This window comes from Physeter macrocephalus, chromosome 7 (assembly GCF_002837175.3).
Source record: "Physeter macrocephalus isolate SW-GA chromosome 7, ASM283717v5, whole genome shotgun sequence".
NCBI lineage: Eukaryota > Metazoa > Chordata > Mammalia > Artiodactyla > Physeteridae > Physeter > Physeter macrocephalus.
Window position 1 is genome coordinate 15,629,993 of NC_041220.1, and position 20,086 is coordinate 15,650,078.

Sequence of the window (20,086 nt, forward strand, 5' to 3'; positions counted from 1 at the left end):
TCAGTAAGGATAACATTACTGCACTTTGGCCTGGCTTTTGAACGCAAAAGTATTACAACCAAATGGGATCTGAGTACTTCTACAAGAGAAGAAGGCTGCATCTCAGCTGGAGGGTTTATGTTTCAGGGTGAAGCTCTGGCTTTTCCATTCAGGAGAGTTTTAATTTTCTGATGGTCAACACTGCCAACTTGGAAGAAAATATATACTGAACCCAAGGCACTTGCTTTAATGAGAAAAGCATTTGGTTACTTTATGGACCATGCAGAAAGATTGTTGGGACTTGGAATGGAAATAACAATTTTAATGAGAAATATTTTCCTTTATAAACTCTTAAGACTGATTTTCCTAATCTTTATTGTCTGGTTCTGACTTTGGATATCTTATTTTCTTGATTCTTTTGGTGACCTTTTATTTAGTACTAAAAGTAACTAAAAAAAAAAAATCTCAAGGCAAGAATTTATTTTATAACTCTTTTTATTTTTAACATCTGAAAAGCTGTATACATTTATAACTTGAAGAGTTTGGAGGTGAGTACACATCTGTGAAGCCATCACCACAGTCTAGGCCATGAACATATCCATCACCTCCAAAAGTTTCCTCCTGCCCTATTCATTCATTTATTATTATTATTATTATTATTATTATTATTTTATGATAAGAACACAACATAAGGGACTTCCCTGGTGGCGCAGTGGTTAAGAATCCACCTGCCAATGCAGAGGACACAGGTTTGAGCCGTGGTCCGGGAAGATCCCACATGCCGCGGAGCAGCTAAGCCCGTGCGTCACAACTACTGAGCCTGCGCTCTAGAGCCCGTGCGCCACAACTACTGAAGCCCGTGTGCCTAGAGCCTGTGCTCTGCAACAAGAGAAGCCACCGCAATGAGAAGCCCGCGCACCGCAACGAAGAGTAGCCCCCGCTCACCACAGCAAGAGAAAGCCCACGCAGCAATGAAGACCCAACGCAGCCAAAAAATAAATAAATAAATAAATTTATTTTAAAAACCCCACACAACATAAGATCTAATCTCTTAGCAAAATTTAAAAAATATATTACACCCGTAGTAGAGGTGTTAGCTAACACTACTGTGATAATCATATCACAATATATAAATATATCCAATCGACACATTGTATACCTTAAACTTACAAAATGTTATATGTCAATTGTATCTAACTAAAAATAAAGTGAGTGTCAGCTTTTAGCTCTGAACTAGGAAGAAAAGTATACAATATAGTATTGTTAACTGTAGATACTGTGCTGTACAGTAGATCTCTAGGACTTATTCATCTTGCATAACTGAAACTCTGTACTCTTCGACTAATACCTCCCCTGGAGGTGATAAACCAGACAGAAAACCACTTGTGAAGTAGTCACTATGACCAAACCAATGCTACTTAGGATGTAGGTTTTTTGTTTTTTTTTTAAACTTAATGTAAAAGTTCTTATCAAATTGCTTGCCTTTTCATTCTTAGAATTTAACTCGTATATAGCAAATACCATTCTTATATTTAAAAATGTTTTATTACACTTCTTTTTCAAGGACAGATATTAAAATCCCTTTTGATATTAATCAATCAGATATGCTGTAGAATTGAAAACTACCTGTTTTCCTTCTTCTAGCCCATCTTTCTCATTCCTGTGGAGTTCTCTCTCAAATCTTTGACTGTATTAACTCTTTTACTTCCCTGGATAACACATTCTAATATCTAGTAGTGGTTATGGGTCTTCTTTCTTAGCTTGGTGAGCACGACATCCCTGTCCTCCCACCTCTTCCCCACTTGCTTCTTGAGCTCTAGCATCAGCCTTGAGTAATTGTTTCGAAAATACAACATGTTTTTAAAATCCATGTCTTTGCAAATGTAATGTCTTTCTGGAGAGTTCCTCAGACTGTAACTCAAGGCCTACCCCATGTTTTATCTCTGTGACAGATTAGCCCAGACTGAGCCAGTCTATTTAACTTCTGTCCTAACACTTTGCTTATTGTACCAGTATAGCAGTTTAAAATAACATTGTAATTGGTGTTAGTGTACCTGTGTCTTTAGGTAGACTCTCATCTCTTTGGCGTGGAGACTACATTTTTTCACTTTGTGTCCTTAGTAGCATACCTGAGTGATTAAAGAGGCTGCGCAATAATTTGTTTTTTCCACTCCAACTTTTAATATCTGTGAAAATACTATAATATCTTACTTCTGTAATCCAGACACCAAAAAAACCCAGCATTTGACTATTAACTGGTCCAGTCCTGGCCAGACTCTCATTTAATCCTCATAGCAGCTGTGAGGTAGTACTAGAAATGTATCCCTGTATTACACAGCAGGGGCATAGGCCCCTGACTTGGGCCAACTGGTTAATATGTGGAGAAGCCAGGATTCAAACCCAGATGATCTGCCTCTAGAATCTGTGCTCTTCACGTTTGTGAACCCAATATTAAATAAAACAAAGAATTGCGTTTGATAGCACCAGGATGGGAAGAAGGTTCCTGTCAAACTCAGTTTAGTGAGGGAAAATTCTCGGTATTACAGATTTAAGATCCTGTTTTAAGATTTTTTTTTTTTTTTTCTGTTTTAAGATTTTGTTTTTAAGATAAACAATGCGGAAATGCACAATAGTCTCTCTGCATATTAATTCCGATTTGTGGTTTATTTCATTAACGTAATGGGAGAGTTCATGCCATGTGTGTAAACACATACTTGGACCTAATATTTGCCAAGTGACTTTGTATATAAATCCTTTAAGGGAGGAATATCATAGGGTGGTTGTAAGAATTAAGATAGTTTGCCTGCCATATATATATATATATATATATATATATATATATATATATATATATATATAAAGATAAATAAACATATACAGATATATAAATAAATATACAAATAAATATACATATATAAATATACATATATAAAAATAAATATATGTATACAAATAAATATACATATATAAATAAATGTACATATAAACATGCCTGGCACATTTAATACATACATAGTATGCATTCAGTAAATAGTAGCACTATTATTATTTATTTATACCCTGTTTATTTGACATTGTAAAGGAACAAAAGGTGAAGTAAATTGTCTAACTGAACATCAAACCTCTTAGTTGAGGAATCTTTTGTGAAAAATATTTCCAATATGTATCATTAACACAACCTTACTAAGCAGAGTATTTTAAACAGTATATTTGTGTGTAGGGGTGTGTGTTTTGTTAATTCCAGGACATGTAAAGAGCACAGAGCATTACTTACAACTACGTGGTTTTTAGTGTCCATCGTGTACACGGGCTTAACAGACACTATCAGATAGCTGATCACTAGATAAGAGGACATTTCTGAAATAGTGATAACTCCTTCTTACGATCCTTATACAGCTAGTTGTACCCATTTTGCATGAAATAATTCTTCTCTTTTTGGAATCACAATTATAGTGATTATTTTTTATTTATACAATCTGACTTTCAAAACTGATATCTAAGAATGTAATACAGAAGGAAAGTTTAAGTACAGAAAGACCTGAAACATTAACTAAATTAAATAAAAACTCAAATAACATAGTTAAAACATTTTTCAAATTATATTTTCAGGTCCATACATGTTATAATAAATCTCCAAATATAAGTATATTTTAAATTTCTGAATGTAATTTAGTGAGACTTTTTATCTTCGAGATAAGTTGTTCCTATTCTTGTGAGCATTGCCAATTCCAACCGTGCTTTCATTAAATTAATTATATATGTTACCATTAGAAAAGAAGTGGCTATAAAGCTGTTTGTTAGGAAATGTTCTGTAGATTTCCATAAGTACTGCTTTGTAACATCTATAAACTAGTAATATTTCTTTAATAAATGTAGGAAGTCTCCTCAAGTCAGTAATTTAACTACTTACAGATTCGGCTCTCAACTGCTTAGTGCCCTTGACGCTTCTGTTCCCTTATTTAGGAATGGAAATGTGCTGAAGGTTTCCTCACAGAGCCTTTTTGACTCCTAAAGGGAGGAAGGCCGCTCTTCATACATACTTGATTCCTCATTTCCTTCAGGCTGAGTGGCTAAATGGCATGTCAGTAATGCTTTTATTTTTAAATTCTTCTTTCACAGGAAAAGAAAAAAGGACTTTATCTTGTCCCCAAAAGCTTTCAGTCTGATATTAGTGCTGGTAATGGTTCTGGCAATGGATAGCATTACCTCTTGAATTGATAAAAATCATCCATTATGCAAAATCAGAACACATCCCAGCTGATAGACATCTGTGGTAGGTAGAGTAGTAGCCCCCCCCAAAATGTCCATGTCCGTGTCCCTAGACTCTGTCATTTTACATGGTAAAGGGGAATGAAGGTTGCTCATCAGCTGTCCTTGAAGTGAGATTATTCTGGATTATCTGGGTGGACTCAGTATAATGGCCCTTAAAAGTGCAAATACAGAAGGAAACACTTTGGGTTTACTTGATGCAAAGCAAGTTTCTGCGAAGAGTACATCCCAATTTTCTGACCAGGTCTTATGAGAGTTCTATGTTAGATTCTTTATATATGTCTCCCAAATTATGTAAATGGTCACCAATACTTAGCCCCTTCAGTCATGGAGTTCTTAAAGCACTTAAGCAGCGTTAGAATGAAGATCATGTATAAAGAGACTTATAACCTTTATGCCATTTAACTCTCATATTTTCCTTCTCTTTGTCTCTGATGCACTCTATAATTCTTCAGAGCTCCCTCGCAGCTTAACTTTCTCCCCAGCTCTAATCGGCTGTTTTACGTCTCCATTTTACATTTCTTGTTATGACAGCTCTTCCACCTCAAAGTATAATTTTCAATAATTTCTTACTGTTTCCTTATATTTCATTCTGTCTCCTATTTCTTCACACATCTCATGTAGTGTTCTTGGCATTTTGTATCTGAAAATTCCAGTATCTGTAATCTGAAGGGGTTAAATCTGCTTGGGTTGTTTCTCCTGCCTCTCATTTGCAGTGGCTGTTTCCTTTTGTTTTAAGGTGTTTACTCTGTGGGATCTTCTCTTTCTCTTTCCTTTCTCTCCCTCCCTCCATTTTCTTTTCTTCCTTCTCTCCTTCTCCCCCCAACCCCACCTTGGGGATTTCCTTTATTTCCTTGTGAGCCCAACAGTGCATTACAGTTTTTTGTTTCTTATATTTTATCCACGATCAAAGTTGTATGGTGGCAAGAGCTCCTTTAGAACATCTAGTATCTCACCATAGTGGTGGAGTGAAACGTATTCTGCAAATGATTTCCTCAAGAGAGGATTTGTATTTGCTTTTGCCGGGAGCCATGGTGATGGTGTGCTACCAACCTAGGGCAAATTTGGTACCATTCAGTGGTCTGGCTTAATGCTAAAGCCCGGGGTTCAGTTTCTCTAATTTTAAAGGGGTCAAAGTTCATATTCTAGATCTCAGTGCTGGTATTATTCTTTGCCCAGACAGCAACCTGGCTTTTGAATATGCGGCTGAATGCTTGTCTATCCCTGCTCTGGTCTTAACTCTGTCCTTCCTCTTTTCCTCCCTCCCTCCACTCCTCCCTGCTCAGAGATTTCCTTTATTTCTATGTGTGCCCAACAGTGCGTTACATTTTTGTTTGGTTGTATTTTATCCAAGTGTATAGTGACATGATTCCCTTCAGAGTATCTAGTATCCCACTATAGTGGTAGAAGTGAAAAGTATTCTATTCTGCCAATTACTGTGAACCCATTCAGGTTTTTTCTCTGTGAAAATAATAACAGGTAGAACAAAATACTTAATAATTTGGAAGCAATACTTCAGACACTCAAAATCCACATTCCATTTCAAACACATTTAAAAGAGGACAGCATAAATTAATAAATAAATACAAATAACTTGTCTATGTAAAGAAAAACTACTGGCTAAATATATCTTACATGCGTTTCTTCTCTGAAGGAAAAAAAAAAAAGATTAAACAAATCTGTTGTGCTGTGAATGCACTAACAATGTGTTTTGGGATTTAACAGGTCCAGAGGACGATAGCTAAGCAGATTCAGATGGTGAAACAGATTGGAAAAGGGCGCTATGGGGAAGTTTGGATGGGAAAGTGGCGTGGCGAAAAGGTAGCTGTGAAAGTGTTCTTCACCACAGAGGAAGCCAGCTGGTTCCGAGAGACAGAAATATATCAGACAGTGCTGATGAGGCATGAAAACATTTTGGGTGAGTAAAAGTCTGTATAGCAATGTTCAGGGTTTCCTAGCTTTCCTCTCTTTTTCTGTTAACATCTGCATATTAACTCATCTGTGTAGACCTGTTATGAAATATATAGACATTTTCTTCTTGGCATGAGAGCCCAAGAACGTTATACGCTTCTAATGGGAGACCTCGCAGGAGGAATGACTAAGGCACTTCTATGAATGAGCGGTGGGTTGGAAATGGAACATGTTCAAAAAGTTTTTTCTTCCGGGACAGGCAATGCAAGTGCAATACCAGAATTTCTTAAGGTTTCTTAGGGATTTGAAGGAGCACATTTTTGTCTAAGTGCTGTGAAAAGTTATGGGAATTTTATCTGCAGGGTTTATTTATATCCGGAGTTTATATTGATAATTGATTTCCTTTTTTATTTTCTCAAGTTAGAAATGATCTAGCCTGGATCATTCAAGTAGAAAGAGTATAAGCTAATCATGGAGTGTGTGCCTGTTTTGTAAACAGTGTCTTCTGTGTAACTCTAATACCAGGAACTATTTACTGTTAACTTCAAGATCATTTAAATGTCAACTGCTGATTGGAAAGGGATCCTGTTTTCAGATACAAACTCTTAGTGTTTCTCCCCTCCTGCTGTTTCGATGGCCTCTGATTGGTATTAGTGACTTAATACTGTCATAGGCACGATCAGAAAACTGAATGAAATGTCAAACAAAAGACACCTATGACAAAGAGTGATAGTTGAAAAAAATAATTATCCTGATAATGTTCAGAAAACACATAGCTCCAACCCTTTTTGTCTTTTTTCCTTTTAGGGTTCATTGCTGCAGATATCAAAGGGACGGGGTCATGGACCCAGCTGTACCTAATCACAGATTATCATGAAAATGGTTCCCTCTATGATTACCTGAAGTCCACCACCCTAGATACTAAATCGATGCTGAAGTTAGCCTATTCTTCTGTCAGTGGGCTGTGTCACTTACACACTGAAATCTTTAGTACTCAAGGCAAACCAGCAATTGCCCATCGGGATCTGAAAAGTAAGAACATCCTGGTGAAGAAAAATGGAACTTGCTGTATAGCCGATCTGGGCTTGGCTGTTAAATTTATTAGGTTAGTATCAAATGTGAACAACAAATATACTTTTTATGGTTCTTTTCTATCACTTCTTATAGACGATACATTTTGTAGCTCAGGGCTTTTAGGATATTTCGTGGAGGAGAAATTTTATTAATTTTGACTTTTCTGTGGAGGGAAGAAGAAGAAACATTTTCTTTACAACAAATAAACAGTGTTTGGGTCAGTCCTACTGTTTCTAAGCTCATCAGTGACCTGGCTTCAAGACAGTGTTCACATAGGTTTGAGCTGTCATGAAGCTATTTTGAAAAGAGGTAGCTCATGTCCGGGATTGTGTGGTCAGAATTCTGCATAACATTTGTAAGTAGGAAAAGGTTTCAGGAAAGAGCTCCAGATTATATAGTGATAAAGGTGATTTTTATATGATATAAGATGGATAACTTGCATAGATATTATATGAGAAATGTTAAAAACAAGCAACACGCTGTCAGTATTCAGCACTATTTTACAATAGCTTCTGCGGGCTGGGGAGGAGGAATGCCCCATGGTTGAGGCTCTGTTTTGCTTACCTTTGCTCTATTCATAGCAGCTCCTTTGATCTTGTAGATGATGTAATTAGAAGAAATGGTTCTTCTGCTTTGAAAACAAAACAAAATGAGTTTGCAAACCACAAGAATAGAGGGATCATCATATACCTACCTTTTTAAAATGTCAGTTTAGACTTAGCCTTTATTAAATTGTTGGACCCTCTTATGGCTTTTTTTTTTCCCCCAAAAGACTCTGTAGACTATAGAGAAGGGCTCAAAGGAGATGCCATGGCAAAGAATAAAACTCACGAGAAAGGACTAATGGATTGGTATTTTCACCCAGAACTGAAGACTGAGGAGTAATAAGAATAATAGGTCCCAACTATATGAAGGTCTTCAACCATTTAGAGGACGGCAAATTGAAGTTCTCAGTCTTTAAAAGCAAAGCAGGAGGCAATGCTTCAGACTGTAGATTTAAGTAAGAAATATGAATTGCCTGCCAATAAAGATGATTAAATTCTCTCTCTTCTGAATTATTTTTTCTGACCTTTTTCAAGTCTCCTCTACCAAAAAACTTTCCCATGATGCTTCTCAAATTACCAGCCTTTCTCCTTTCCTCCCTTGTTAAATTTCTCAAGAGTTCCAAAGAGTGATCTCCTTTCACAATCTAGTACTTGATGATATTTTACAATTTGGCTTCTGCTCTGTTTTCTCCCGAAGCTCCTTTACTGAGGGACAACATTGGTTTTGTCACCAGAAGCCTTTCTTCCTCCTGTGTTCCTCATGTACCTTTCTTCCACGTTCTCCTCCTTTCTCTCTGTGGGTTCTGCTCTCTGTCTGTTTCTTGAATATTTTCCCACTTCTCGATTTCCTGCTGCAGATGCCTTTCCTTCCTACTTCCTAGTTTTGGTCAATCCATTCTAAAATGTGAGGCGCCTGGCATTTCCTTTGTTCCCTAAGTTTGTGATTTGCTCAGTTGCATTAATTCTGTGTCCAAGATATTCTCACCGGAACTGGGCCAGTTTGGGCCCTCCCTACCATTTTTCTAGATTCTGGAGTAAAACATTTTGTAGTTATTTCCTCTTTCCAATTATTTTCTACATGCTGCTGCCAGATTTATTTTCCTGAATCATAATTTTGGACATCATCATAATTTCATAGTTTCCTATGGCTCTGGGTTAAAATGTAGTTTCTGTTCTGAACACTTTGTACTTTCTCACACCTTCAAGTGTTTTTAACATACTTTTATTTTATTCTGAATACCCAACATCCCCTCTTCTGTTTCAATAACTACTGCTTATCTTCAGTTTCTTCCTTTGGGACCCCTATTATTCTTCCCTTACAAGCCTGATTTTCAGTGACTTTTCTTATACCCTTCTATGTGACCCTGGCGTGCTATCATGACATTTCTCATACTACCGTATGGTCATCATCGGCTGCTTATGTGTCATTCCTAGTGGAGACTAAGTTCCTTGGAGGTAGATACCGTGTTTTTCTCCAATTAACATGCCTTGTGCCTTTCCTTGGTGTCCATTACTTAGGGGTTGCTTCAGAATTTTGTATGAAGGATAAATGAGTGATTCCATATGGACTATAGGATGAAGGGAAAAAGCATTTTTTTCGTAGCTCCAGAGATCTTGCGTGCTCTGGATTAAATCTACCTTTCTAGTTTTATAGCGCACGGACTCTCCAATTTGTATGCTTTCTTTTGCAAAACTGAACCTATTTGTGTTTTCTCCATATATACTCCGCGTTTGCTACTGCCTTGCCTTTGACTGAATAGCATCTAGCTTGGAATGCCCTTGCTTCTCCATGTAATGTAACCAGTCTCAGAGTTGCGTTTATGTCTCTTTACTCATCCCCCAGGTAGGAATAATGACATCATCTATTCTACTCCTGTAGTAATTTCCTGGCCCTTGTCTGCCTGATATTATAATTATTTTAGTACATGCCTCGTCTTGCCCTCCTAGTCCTTGGGCATCTTGAGAGCAGGATCCATGCCACATTAATTAACGTATTTCCCGTTTGACATGACATAGTGAGTTACCCATTATAGGTATTCCAGCATTGTTTTGAATCAATAAATGTTGGCAATATCAAAGTCATTAAGAGCTCATCTTCTTTATAGACCCAAAAAGAAACAAGGAAAGTGAGTTTCTGAAACTTAGTTCTGCTTAACGTAACAGGAATGAACTAAATGAACTCTCAAATTTCATGCAAACCCTGATTTAGGAAGTGGAAGGAAGTGCTTTAAGAAATGAATCAGAGACTTATTTGGCGTATATTGACTAATTCATCAAGAGAGGAAGGCTATGAGGATACTGCCTCAGATGTATACCTGCACCCGTTGGGGGCACAGACCTCATATGGCTAAAGAGCAGCTGTGGGGCCAGTTGCAATCCTGGGCCTCAGGTTCCTCTACATTAAATTGGAGGTTGCATTTGATAATTTGAGGTCCTTTTCCTGTTTTTATTTTATATGTTTCAACAGAACTTTGGTCTTCTCATCTTTTGAGGCTCACTTTTAAACCTTGCTATATACGTTTCTTTGCTTTTCACTCTTTTCCTGACTTTCCTGTTTGGGGCATGTGCCCACACAGATATTTACAGCATTTTATTATAAGTGGGGTCAAAGCTAACCCAGTGTTGAGTTCTCAGACTTCACGTGTGAACTTCCTGTGAACTTAATCTTTACCCTGGTCCCTATGTGGTAAGTGTTCTCTCAGGCTTTTAAATCGTTTCTGGGAGGTTCCCAGGGAAGTTGAGAGCCACAGAGAAAGCAGACTGTGCATTAGAAATTTCCTGCTCATTTAATTTTTTTTATGCTGTATTGGTTTCTTCATGCATGCTCTTGTAAATGATGTAAGTGCTGATGCATTTCCTGCCCGCAGAGGTTTAATCCGGGTGATGCCGTGGCAGACATTACCGTTACCCCAAATCTCTCTTGGGAGGAGAAAACAATGACGTGTGAAATCCCTTGAAGGAACTTACAGAGCTTTTCACTTTTCCCTCTGGAAGTTCAAGCAGCCCCTCTGGTACTTCAGTGACAGAATGATATATTTTCTTAGGGGGGAAATAAATCCTGGCTTAGGGCCTCTCAGGTATTAAATTTTAAACAGAAAACCTACAAAGAAGACTGGGCTGTAACACACATCTCCCAATTGATGATTATCGAATTGTCCAAGTGCAGAGGACAAGAGGGTACTGAATGTCCTCATTCTTTCAATGTCATTATTTTTACCACTGCTTCTGGTTTGTATAACTTAGTGGTTTTTTAAAAAAGTGACATGGTTTGATCACTGGCCAGAGTCATAGACCAAGCAGTAGTGGCAGAGTCCGCGCTCCCCGTCAGGGTTTCTGCCGCCTTATTTATCTTCTGTTGAAGCGTTTTTATGTCAGGGTTCTGTTTCTAAGAAACCCTGAGATTTCTCAAGATTTAATCATAGGAGTAATGAGTTCTGTTGCAAATTGCTGTAGAAAACTCTCCTCCTTGGTTAACATCTGACCGGGCGGAGCTCAGTTCAGCAAATCAGTTCCATGGCTGTTTACAAGATACTTCAGGAAACACAAAGGATGTGCACAGCCCCTTCTTCTGAAGGCTCCTGAGAATATTTCATGCTCTGGGAGGTCATCTTAGTCTCTCTAAGAGATAATTCAGTATTCTCTGGTATGTTTCATGTGTAGTTAATTTCAAACATCAGTTGTGAGCCACAAGCAAACCAATGGCCTCCTTCACGTCTTCTGCCTCCTGCCCTTTGCCCTTTTTTCATTGTTCTTTAAAGTTCAGTTCATATTTTTTTTAAAAATTATTTATTTATTTATTTATTTTTTGTGGTACGCGGGCCTCTCACTGCCATGGCCCCTCCCGCCACGGAGCACAGGCTCCAGACGCACAGGCCCAGCGGCTTCTCCTCTTTCTCTATTACCTTTTTATCTCCCTTCTCCCTCTCTCCCTTTCTCCTCTGTGAAAGACATCAACAACGTCCAGCAGAAGACCACCCACACATGCCCAAAGGCTCAGTGAGGTAGAGCCACCTCGCTGGAGCTGACAGCTCGATTCCCGAGCTGGCCTCTGGCCACAGTGGGCTCTGCCTGTGATTCCACGAAACTCCCCCTTCAGCTGATGGGACGCTGGGAGTGTGCACCGTGCTGACACATGCTGTGGCTTTTTCCTGTATGTAACACTTCTTGATCCTGCTATGGATTTATAATTAGAAGCTTAATTAGCATAAAAATATTTAGTATAAAGTAAGGTTAAGATAGATACTATATTTTTAAATATCCCCTTTATTTCCTGCCACCAAAATAATAATCTTCTTCCTGCCCTTCTTCCAGCACATGATAGCCAAGAGTGCAGGGCACACCCTGCTCCACCAGATTGTAGGGGTGCTCAAATTCATCCTCCGGTCCCCTCAGGGTCCTGGTGGGAGGCCCCACTTTCAGCCTTCTGCACCCACGGGAGCTCTTTGATTCTCTCCCTCAGTTACGCTAATGCCTGCAGCCCACACGCCGCTGTAGACACCAGTGCTGGACCGAGGGGGGACACTACAGGCAGCCGCCTGGTACGAGCAGTAAGTTTTAGACAATAAAACCAATTAACTTTATCACCATGTGCAAAGTTCTAAACAGTGTCAGTGACAAAGTGACATCTCCAGTAGCGTGCATTTCTTCTGCTGTCTTCTCCTTAGTGTGCCCCTCCCTTGCACCTTCAGAAGAGAAGAGGAAAATCTTAGTCGTGTATCTTTTTCTTTTATCTCTTGCTCTCTCTCTTTCTGTCTCTCTCTCTCACACACAAAGTATCAAAGTCATCTTTGCTTTCCTTCCGCATTTGGAGCCGTTGCCTTAAGATCTCTCACTTACTTGGTGGCCCCAGGTGAGAGGAGCCACTCAAAGTGTGCGTCCACGTAGGGGGCCCTTTGTCATCAGCGTGGACCTCTTCCTTCACCACGCTGGCATTTTTTTTTATCCTGCCACTGTCAGTCAGCTGACGTTGGTCAGAAATAGGAACTTGGTTGTCATGCCTCTTTATGGAACCCCAGCTGAGGGCACCCTAGGTTTTGAGATTCAAATAAAATTAGGCTTTATTGTCCCTGTTCCTCCCTCGTGCAGCAGGGAACTCAGTGTCATTCACAGCACAGCTGTGGATCCCAAGGAGCTTGCTTCCCTCTTTGTCACGTCAGCCTTACACCTCTGATACATGTTGTACCTTTTCTACGTGATGTAGCTGCTGATTCTTTTCTTCCCCAAACACCGTCAGCTCAAGATTGAACACATCTTTACTGGGGTGTGTTGTAGGGTATTGCATGAAATTTAGTTATTAAAATTCACACTACCAGAACATTTTTCCCTTTTTTTTTTTTTTCCTACAGGACCTTAGTGTCTTGTCATAACCCTGGGCCTGGGAGAGAACCCCTCTTCTCTCCAGCTGTCTTGCCCCTTACCGCCAACCTCCCAAGTTACCCTCCTTTCCTTCCTTCCCTCTATTAATTCATTTATTTATTTATTTACATCTTTATTGGAGTATAATTGCTTTACAGTGCTGTGTTAGCTTCTGCTGTATAACAAAGTGAATCAGCTCTACATATACATATATCCCCATATCTTCTCCCCCTTGCGTCTCCCTCCCACCCTCCCTGTCCCACGCCTCTAGGTGGTCACAAAGCACCGAGCTGATCTCCCTGTGCTATGCGCTTCCCTCTTTGTCACGTCAGCCTTACACCTCTGATACATGTTGTACCTTTTCTACGTGATGTAGCTGCTGATTCTTTTCTTCCCCAAACACCGTCAGCTCAAGATTGAACACATCTTTACTGGGGTGTGTTGTAGGGTATTGCATGAAATTTAGTTATTAAAATTCACACTACCAGAACATTTTTCCCTTTTTTTTTTTTTTCCTACAGGACCTTAGTGTCTTGTCATAACCCTGGGCCTGGGAGAGAACCCCTCTTCTCTCCAGCTGTCTTGCCCCTTACCGCCAACCTCCCAAGTTACCCTCCTTTCCTTCCTTCCCTCTATTAATTCATTTATTTATTTATTTACATCTTTATTGGAGTATAATTGCTTTACAGTGCTGTGTTAGCTTCTGCTGTATAACAAAGTGAATCAGCTCTACATATACATATATCCCCATATCTTCTCCCCCTTGCGTCTCCCTCCCACCCTCCCTATCCCACCCCTCTAGGTGGTCACAAAGCACTGAGCTGATCTCCATGAGCTATGCGGCTGCTTCCACTAGCTATCTATTTTACCTTTGGTAGTGTATATATGTCCATGCCACTCTCTCACTTCATCCCAGCTTACCCTTCCCCCTCCCCATGTCCTCAAGTGCATTCTCTACATCTGTGTATTTATTCCTGTCCTGCCCCTAGGTTCATGGGAACCATATTTTTTTGATTCCATATATATGTGTTAGCATGCGGTATTTGTTTTTCTCTTTCTGACTTACTTCACTCTGTATGACAGACTCTAGGTCCATCCACCTCACTACAAATAACTCAGTTTCGTTTCTTTGTATCACTGAGTAATATTCCATTGTATATATGCGCCACATCTTCTTTATCCATTCATATGTCGAGGACAGTTAGGTTGCTTCCATGTCCTGGCTATTGTAAATAGAGCTGCAATGAACACTGTGGTACATGACTCTTTTTGATTATGGTTTTCTCAGGGTATATGCCCAGTAGTGGGATTGCTGGGTCATATGGTAGTTCTATTTTTAGTTTTTAAAATAACCTCCATATTGTTCTCCATAGTGGCTGTATCAATTTACATTCCCACCAACAGTGCAAGAGGGTTCCCTTTTCGCGCAACCGCTGCGCCACCAGGGAAGCCCTGTTTGTAGATTTTTTGATGATGGCCATTCTGACCGGTGTGAGGTGATACCTCACTGTTGTTTTGATTTGCATTTCTGTAATGATTTGTGATGTTGAGCATTCTTTCATGTGTCTGTTGGCAATCTGTATATCTTCTTTGGAGAAATGTCTATTTAGATCTTCTGCCCATACTTGGATTGGGTTGTTTGTTTTTTTGATATTGAGCTGCATAAGCTGCTTGTAAAATTTTGCAGATTAATCCTTTGTCAGTTGCTTCATTTGCAAATATTTTCTCCCATTCTGAGGGTTGTCTTTTCGTCTTATGTTTTCCTTTGCTGTGCAAAAGCTTTTAAGTTTAATTAGGTCCCATTTGTTCATTTTTGTTTTTATTTCCACTTCTCTAGGAGGTAGGTCAAAAAGGATCTTGCTGTGATTTATGTCAGGAAGTGTTCTGCTTATGTTTTCCTCTAAGAGCTTTATAGTGCCTGGCCTTACATTTAGGTCTTTAATCCATTTTGAGTTTATTTTTGTTTATGGTGTTAGGGAGTGTTCTAATTTCATTCTTTTACATGTAGCTGTCCAGTTTTCCAAGCACCATTTATTGAAGAGGCTGTCTTTTCTCCGTTATATGTTCTTGCCTCCTTTATCAAAGATAAGATGACCATATGTGCGTGGGTTTATCTCTGGGCTTTCTATCCTGTTCCATCGATCTATATTTCTGTTTTTGTGCCAGTATCATACTCTCTTGATTACTGTAGCTTTGTAGTATAGTCTGAGGTGAGGGAGCCTGATTCCTCCAGCTCCGTTTTTCTTTCTCAAGATTGCTTTGGCTCTTCAGGGTATTTTGTGTTTCCATACAAATTGTGAAATTTTTTGTTCTAGTTTTGTGAAAATTGCCATTGGTAGTTTGATACACATTGCACTGAATCTGTAGATTGCTTTGGGTACTATAGTCTATTTCACAATGTTGATTCTTCCAATCCAAGAACATGGTGTATCTCTCCATTTGTTTCTATCATCTTCAATTTCTTTCATCAGTGTCTTACAGTTCTCTGCTTGCAGGTCTTTTGTCTCCTTAGGTAGGTTTATTCCTAGGTATTTTATTCTTTTTGTTGCATTGGTAAATGGGAGTGTTTCCTTAATTTCTCTTTCATTTTTCATCATTAGTGTATAGGAATGCAAGAGATTTCTCTGCATTAATTCTGTATCCTGCTACATAACAAAATTCTTTGATTAGCTCTAGTAGTTTTCTGGTAGCTTCTTTAGGATCCTCTATGTATAGTATCATGTCATCTGCAAACAGTGACAGCTTTACTTCTTCTTTTCCGATTTAGATTCCTTTTATTTCTTTTTCTTCTCTGATTTCTGTGGCTAAAAGTTCCAAAACTACGTTGAATAATAGTGGTGAGACTGGGCAACCTTGTCTTGTTCCTGATCTTAGTGGAAATGGTTTCAGTTTTTCACCATTGAGAACGATGTTGGCTGTGGGTTTGTCATATATGGCCTTTATTATGTTGAGGTAAATTCCCTCTATGCCTACTTTCTGGGGGGGTTTTATCATAAATGGGTATTGAATTTTGTCAAAAGCTTTTTCTGCTTTGAGATGATCATACAGTTTTTCTCCTTCAATTTGTTAATATGGTGTATCACATTGATTTGCATATATTGAAGAATGCTTGCATCCCTGGGATAAACCCCACTTGATCATGGTGTATGATCCTGTAAATGTGCTCTTGGATTCTGTTTGCTAGTATTTTGTTGAGGATTTTTGCATCTATGTTTATCAGTGATATTGGCATGTAGTTTTCTTCTTTTGTGACATCTTTGGTTTTGCTATCAGGGTGATGGTGGCCTTGTTGAAGGAGATTGGAAGTGTTCCTCCCTCTGCTATATTTTGGAAGAGTTTGAGAAGGATAGGTGTTAATGCTTCTCTAAATGTTTGATACAATTTGACTGTGAAGCCATCTGGGCCTGGGTTTTTGTTTGTTGGAAGATTTTTAATCACAGTCTCAATTTCATTTCTTGTGGTTGGTCTATTTATATTTTCTGTTTCTTCCTGGTTCAGTCTTGGAAGGCTGTGCTTTTGTAAGATTTGTCCATTTCTTCCAGGTTGTCCATTTTATTGGCATATAGTTGCTTGTAGTAATCTCTCATGATCCTTTGTATTTCTGCAGTGTCAGTTGTTACTTCTCCTTTTTCATTTCTAATTCTCTTGATTTGAGTCTTCTCCTTTTTTTTTCTTGATGAGTCTGGCTATTGTTTTATCAATTTTGTTTATCTTCTCACAGAAGTAGCTCTTAGTTTTTTTGATCTTTGCTATCGTTTCCTTCATTTCTTTTTCATTTATTTCTGATCTGATCTTTATGATTTCTTTCCTTCTGCTAACTTTGGTTTTTTTTTTGTTGTTGTTCTTTCTCTAATGGCTTTAGGTGTAAGTTTAGGTTGTTTATTTGAGATGTTTCTTGTTTCGGTCGGAAAAGATACTTGATACGATTTCAATTTTCTTAAATTTACCGAGGCTTGATTTGTTACCCAAGATATGATCTATCCTGGAGAATGTTCCATGAGCACTTGAGAGAAAGTGTATTCTGCTGTTTATGAATGGAATGTCCTATAAATATAAATTAAGTGCATCTTGCTTAATGTGTCATTTAAAGCTCGTGTTTCCTTATTTATTTTCAGTTTGGATGATCTGTCCATTGGTGAAAGTGGGGTGTTAAAGTCCCCTACTACAACTGTGTTACTATCGATTTCCCCTTTTATGGCTGTTAGCATTTGCCTTATGTACTGAGGTACTCCTATGTTGGGTGCATAAATATTTACAATTTTTATATCTTCTTCTTGGATTGATCCCTTGATCCTTATGTAGTGTCCTTCTTTGTCTCTTGTAATACTCTTTGTTTTAAAGTCTATTTTGTGTGATAGGAGAATTTCTACTTCAGCTTTCTTTTGATTTCCATTTGCACGGAATATCTTTTTCCATCCCCTCACTTTCAGTCTGTATGTGTCCCTAGGTCTGACGTGGGTCTCTCGTAGGCAGCATATATACGGGTCTCGTTTTTGTATCCATTCAGCCAGTCTATTTCTTTTGGTTGGAGCATTTAATCCATTTACATTTAAGGTAATTATCTATATGTTTTCCTATTCCCATATTCTTAACTGTTTTGGTTTGTTATTTTAGGTCTTTTCCTTCTCTTGTGTTTCCTGCCTAGCGAAGTTCCTTTAGCATTTGTTGTAAAGCTGCTTTGGTGGTGCTGAATTCTCTTAGCTTTTGTTTGTCTGTAAAGGTTTAATTTTTCCATGGAATCTGAATGAGATCCTTGCTGGGTAGAGTAATCTTGGTTGTAGGTTTTTCCCTTTCATCACTTTAAATATGTCCTGCCACTCCCTTCTGGCTTGCAGAGTTTCTGCTAAAAGATCAGCTTTTAACCTTATGGGGATTCCCTTGTATATTATTTGTTGTTTTTCGCTTGCTGATTTTAATATTTTTTCTTTGTATTTAATTTTTGATAGTTTGATTAATATGTGTCTTGGCATGTTTCTCCTTGGATTTATCCTGTATGGGAGTCTATATGCTTCCTGGACTTGATTAACTATTTCCTTTCCCATATTAGGGAAGTTTTGAACTGTAATCTCTTCAAATATTTTCTCAGTCCCTTTCTTTTTCTCTTCTTCTTCTGGGACCCCTATTCTTCCAGGTCTCTTATCCGTTCTTCCGCCTCAGTTATTCTGCTATTGGTTCTTTATAGAGAATTTTTAATTTCATTTATTGTGTTGTTCATCGTTGTTTGTTTGCTCTTCAGTTCTTCAGGGTCCTTGTTAAATGCTTCTTGTATTTTCTCCAATGTGTTTCCATGATTTTGGATCACATTTACTATTAATACTCTGAATTCTTTTTCAGGTAGACTGCCTATTTCCTCTTTATTTGTTTGGTCTGGTGAGTTTTTACCTTGCTCCTTCATCTGCTGTGTGTTTCTCTGTCTCCTCATTTTGCTTATCTTACTGTGTTTCGGTGTCCTTTTTGCAGGCTGCAGGTTCATAGTTCCTGTTGTTTTTGGTGTCTGCCCCCAGTGGCTAAGGTTGGTTCACTGGGTTATGTCGGCTTCCTGGTGGAGGTGAGTAGTGCCTCTGTTCTGGTGGATGAGGCTGGATCTTGTCTTTCTGGTAGGCAGGACCACATCCGGTGGTGTGTTTTGGGGTGTCTGTGACCTTATTATGATTTTAGGCAGCCTCTCTGCTAATGGGTGGGTTTGTGTTCCTGTCTTGCTAGTTGTTTGGCATAGGGTGTCCAGCATTGGAGCTTGCTGGTCTTTGAGTGGAGCTGGGTCTTAGCACCGAGCTGGAGATGTCTGGGAGAGCTCTCGCTGTTTGATATTATGTGGAGCTGGGAGGTCTCTGGTGGGCCCTTGTCCTGAACTCGGGTCTCCCACCTCAGAGGCACAGGCCTGACACCCAGTCAGAGCACCAAGACCCTGTCAGCCACATGGCTCAGAAAAAAAGGGAGAAAAAAAGAAAGAAAAATAAAATAAAGTTATTAAAATAAAAAATAATTAAAAATTAAAAAAATTAAAAAGTAATAATTAAAGAAAAGAGCAACCAAACCAAAACACAAATCCATCAGTGATAACAAGCGCAAAAAACTATACTAAAAAAAGAAAGCAGACAGACAGAACCCTAGGACAAATGGTAAAAGCAAACATATACAGACAAAATCACACAAAGAAGCACACACATACACACTCACAAATAGAGAAAAAGGAAAAAAAAAAAATATATCGTTGCTCCCGAAGTCCACCTCCTCAATTTGGGATGATTCCTTGTCTAGTCAGGTGTTCCACAGATGCAGGGTACATCAAGTTGATTGTGGAGCTTTAATCCACTGCTCCTGAGGCTGCTGGGAGAGATTTCCCTTTCTCTTCTTTGTTTGCACAGTTCCCAGGGTTCAGCTTTGGATTTGGCCCCGCCTCTGCATGTAGGTCGCCTGAAGGCATCTGTTCTTTGCTCAGACAGGATGCAGTTAACAGAGCATCTGCTTTGGGGGCTCTGGCTCACTGAGGCCAGGGAGAGGGAGGGGTACAGATGCGGGGCGAGCCTACGGCGGCAGAGGCCAGCGTGACGTTGTACCAGCCTGAGGCGCGCCGTGCATTCTCCCGGGGAAGCTGTCCCTGGATCCCGGGACCCTGGCAGTGGCGGGCTGAACAGGCTCCCGGGAGGGGAGGTGTGGAGAGTGACCTGTGCTCGCACACAGGCTTCTTGGTGGCGGCAGCAGCGGCCTTAGCGTCTCATGCCCGTCTCTGGGGTCCGTGCTGGTAGCCACGGCTCGTGCCTGTCTCTGGAGCTCGTTTAGGCGGCGCTCTGAATCCCCTCTCCTCGCGCACCCCGAAACAATGGTCTCCTGCCTCTTCGGCAGCTCCAGACTTCTCCCGGACTCCCTTCCGGCCAGCCGTGGCGCACTAGTCCCTTCCGGCTGTGTTCACGCCGCCAACCCCAGTCCTCTCCCTGGGATCCGACCGAAGCCCG

General features: G+C 39.5%; 1 protein-coding gene across 34 annotated transcripts in view; it reads left to right on the plus strand.

Moving 5' to 3' along the window:
- Positions 1-20,086, plus strand: part of BMPR1B (bone morphogenetic protein receptor type 1B) — a 454,241-nt gene that overhangs the window by 401,774 nt on the left and 32,381 nt on the right. For all 34 annotated transcript variants that reach the window (XM_055085847.1, XM_028491661.2, XM_055085860.1 and 31 more), the window contains 2 exons: positions 5,974-6,166; positions 6,967-7,264. In XM_055085847.1, coding sequence (XP_054941822.1) covers positions 5,974-6,166; positions 6,967-7,264 — 491 coding nt within the window. The remainder of the gene's footprint in view (positions 1-5,973; positions 6,167-6,966; positions 7,265-20,086) is intronic.